We start from the raw sequence: 3582 nt of genomic DNA on the forward strand, positions 1-3582 counted from the left end.
TTTATCACCTTTGAAAAATATTTTATAAACCTCCGGTAAAACCCCGCGTGCCAAAGAAAACTCCTCACCCCTTTGACAGAAGTGGGGGAGGAAGCCTTGAAATAACCTCTATATTGGCTTTGTCAACTTCAATCCCACGCTTTGAAATCTTGTGGCCCAACACTATGCCTTCCTCCACCATGAAGTGGCATTTTCCCAATTAAGTACGAGATTTATGTCTTCACATCGGGCCAAAACACTATCCAAATTTCCCAAACACTCTTCAAATAAATCTCCAACCACACTGAAATCGTCCATGAAGACCTCCAAAATATCTTCCACCATTTAGGTGAAAATAGCCATCATGCATCGTTGGAAGGTCGTCGGAGCATTACACAACCCGAACGGCATCCGAAAGAAAGCAAAGGTTCCATACAGACATGTAAAGGTGGTCTTCTCCTGGTCCTTTGGGGCAATTAAGATTTTATTATACCCCGAGTATCCATCCAAAAAGCAATAACAGGCACGCCCCGCAAGACGATCAAGCACTTGGTCAAGGAATGGAAATGGGAAATGATCATTTCGGGTCACCTTGTTTAGCTTCCATTAGTCCATACATACCCTCCATCCGGTAACTATCCAAGTGGGAATAAGTTCATTGTTGTCATTTATTACCACAGTCATACCACCCTTTTTCAGTACACATTGCACCGGAGAAGTTCATGAGCTATCAAAAATGGGGTACACAACACCGACATCTAACCACTTGATCACTTATTTCTTTACCACTTCTTGCATTGCCTCGGTCAATCTTCTTTGATGCTCTAAGGAAGTCTTTGCATCATCCTCCAAGATAATTTTGTGCATACAGAATACGGGGCTTATTCCCCGAATGTCAGCCAAAATCCATCCAATTGCCCTTTTTCGCTTTTAAAGCACCGCCAAAGTGGCCTCAACCTGCATGTTAGTAAGGCAAGAAGTAAGAATAACTGGTAAAGTAGAGTTTGAGCCCAAGAATTCATACCTGAGGTGTGAAGAAATTGGTTTCAACTCCAACACCGGTGGCTCCTCAATTGATGGTTTTGTTGGTGGAGTTCTCAAGTTTTCAAGATCCAAAGACAATTTTCTAGGCTCATAAGAATAAGATCTCATCCCATGTAAGGCATTCACTCACTCTACTCTGCTTGCATCATCATTGACATCAAGATTTTATAGCACGGCCTCAAGGGGATCCTCCCCGTTGATCATGGCACTGGTGTCATCCACAATCATAGCTGTGACAAAGTCTACAAATGAACACACCTCAGTGCTATTGGGTTGCTTCATAGATTTGCAAACATGGAAGATGACCTTCTCATCACCCACTCGGAAAGTGAGCTCACCCGCTTCAACATCAACCAATGCCTTCCCCATTGCAAGGAACGGTCTCCCAAGAATGATTGGGACTTCATAGTCCAATTCACAATCCAAAATGACAAAGTCGGCCTGCAATATGAATTTGTCCACCCGGATAAGCACGTTATCAATAATGCCCAAAGGTCGTTTCATCGATCGATCCTCCATTTGTAACCTCATGGAAGTCGGTCTAGGTTGCCCAATACCCAAAGTTTTGAAAACTGAGTAAGGCATCAAATTGATACTAGCTCCCAAATTACATAGAGTCTTGGCAAAATACGCACTCCCAATGGTGCAAGGAATGGTGAAAGCACTGGGATCTTCAAGGTTCAGGGCCATTGAATGCACTATAACACTAACTTGGTGAGTCATCTTTATAGTTTCACAATCCATAGAACGCTTCTTTATGACCGAGTCTTTCATGAATTTTGCATAGCCCGGCATTTGTTCAAGTTCCTCCACCAAAGGCACATTAATAGATAAGCTCTTCATCATGTCAATGAAATTTTTAAACTGATTATCATTATTTTACTTCACGAGCCTTTGAGGATAAGGTGGAGGTGGCCTTGGCAAAGGAGCCTTGGCTTTTGGCACAACCAGCTCGGGCATGTCAATCACGTGTTCCCTAGACGGGTTCACGGCATCTTGAGTTTCCACCTCAGACTCATTAATGTCAATCCTCACTTCATTGTTCACATTTTCTTCAACTACCAAAGGTGCTTCATCATCTTGCAACTCAACATCTTCATCCACAACTTGCTTTTGCTTAGAGGCATTCACATCACCGCCTCTCCCACTTCTATTTGTAACCGCCATAACATGATTATTCCCACCTTTCGGGTTCACTACCGTATCACTTGGTAGAGCACCCTTAGGGCGAGTATTCAAAAATTGAGAGATTTGGCCTAATTGCTCCTCCAAGTTCTGGATAGAGGTATTGTGAGAAGCCAACTGAGCATTGGAATCTTGGTTCTTCTTCATCATCTGTTCGAACATCATTTCAATTCTACCCAAATCATTTCTAGAAGAACTAGGACCTTGAGAAGGAAATGGGGGTGGATTGTTCGGTTGTTGGTACATTGGGGGACTTTGAAAGCCTTGCCTCCGGTTGTCTTGGTTCCCATTGTTCCATCCATCTTGATTGTTATTGTTTCCCCAATTGTTATTATTACCATTCTAATTCCCTTGGTTGCCTTGATTGTTATTCTGATTCCCCCAATTGTTGCTTTGGTTGTTGTTGTTCCAATTACCACCGCCTAGTTGTTGATTTCCCCAATTTCTTTAGGGTCGCCATTGTTGGTTTGAAAAGTTGCCTCTATTGCCTTGATAGTTGTTGACATATTGTACCTCTTCACTTTGGTCATCATAACCATCATTTTGAAAACCATCACATGTATCATCATATTGCTCAGAATTCCCTTGGTTTTGTTGCCTTCTTTGCCTTATCTTATTGACAAGCATACTTACACCCTCCATGGCATTCTCTTGGCGAGGATTCTGAACTTGTTGCAACTGCGCCTTAGCCAATTGGTTCATAGTAGTAGTAAGCTCAGCTATCGCTTGCCCGTGATCATGTAATTCCTTGTGCAAATGGATAACCATAGGGTCACCTTGAGGCACATTTGCTCTACTTTGCGATGCTGAAGAAGTGTCGTCCATCTCATCAAGTACATTACATGCCTCATCATATGATAAATTCGTAAAATTTCCCCCGGTCAATTTGTTCACAATGCATTGATTTGTAGTGTTTATGCCCCGATAGAAGGTTTGTTGGATCATGCCTTCGGTCATGTCATTATTTGGGCATTCCTTCACCATCGTCCTATACAACTCCCAAATCTCATGCAAAAGCTCTGTTGGCTCTTGCTTGAAGGCTAATATCTCATCTTGAAGTGTCGCCATAGGCCTAGGTGAGAATAATTTAGCAATGAATTTATCCGCCAATTCATCCCAAGTTGTGATGGAATGGTTGGGAAGTCTCTCGAGCCAATCTAATGTTTTCCCCCGAAGTGAGAATGGGAAAAGTCTCAACCTAAGAGCATCCTCGGACACATTAATCTGTTTGCTCCCCCAGCATGTATCCACGAACTACTTGAGATGTTTGTAGGCATTTTGATCTGCAGCACCCGTGAAATACCATACTGCTCAAGTAAGGGCAACATCACATTGGTTATCTGAAAGTTGCCTGCCCGGATTTTCGATGGGATA

The 3582-nt window shown here is 42.7% G+C and overlaps 1 protein-coding gene across 1 annotated transcript; it reads right to left on the reverse strand.

Moving 5' to 3' along the window:
- Positions 1–1188: 1188 nt before the first annotated feature.
- LOC138880681 (uncharacterized) lies at positions 1189–3276 on the reverse strand. The gene is made up of 4 exons (XM_070160856.1): positions 2974–3276; positions 2745–2892; positions 1972–2117; positions 1189–1860 (listed from the first exon to the last, which is right to left on the reverse strand). The coding sequence occupies exons 1-4, from the start codon at positions 3274–3276 to the stop codon at positions 1189–1191; spliced, it is 1269 nt and encodes a 422-aa protein (XP_070016957.1).
- Between the last annotated feature and the right edge of the window lie 306 nt (positions 3277–3582).

Source organism: Nicotiana sylvestris, chromosome 11 (genome assembly GCF_000393655.2).
Source record: "Nicotiana sylvestris chromosome 11, ASM39365v2, whole genome shotgun sequence".
NCBI classification, from domain to species: domain Eukaryota; kingdom Viridiplantae; phylum Streptophyta; class Magnoliopsida; order Solanales; family Solanaceae; genus Nicotiana; species Nicotiana sylvestris.

Coding starts and splice junctions, on each gene's coding strand:
- LOC138880681 (XM_070160856.1), bottom strand. CDS start 3,276: ATGGCGACACTTCAAGATGAGATATTAGCCTTCAAGCAAGAGCCAACA. Junction 2,893..2,973: donor TGCCTCAAGGTGACCCTATG/GTTATCCATTTG, acceptor CAATTGGCTAAG/GCGCAGTTGCAACAAGTTCA. Junction 1,861..1,971: donor TGATTGACATGCCCGAGCTG/GTTGTGCCAAAA, acceptor GACATGATGAAG/AGCTTATCTATTAATGTGCC.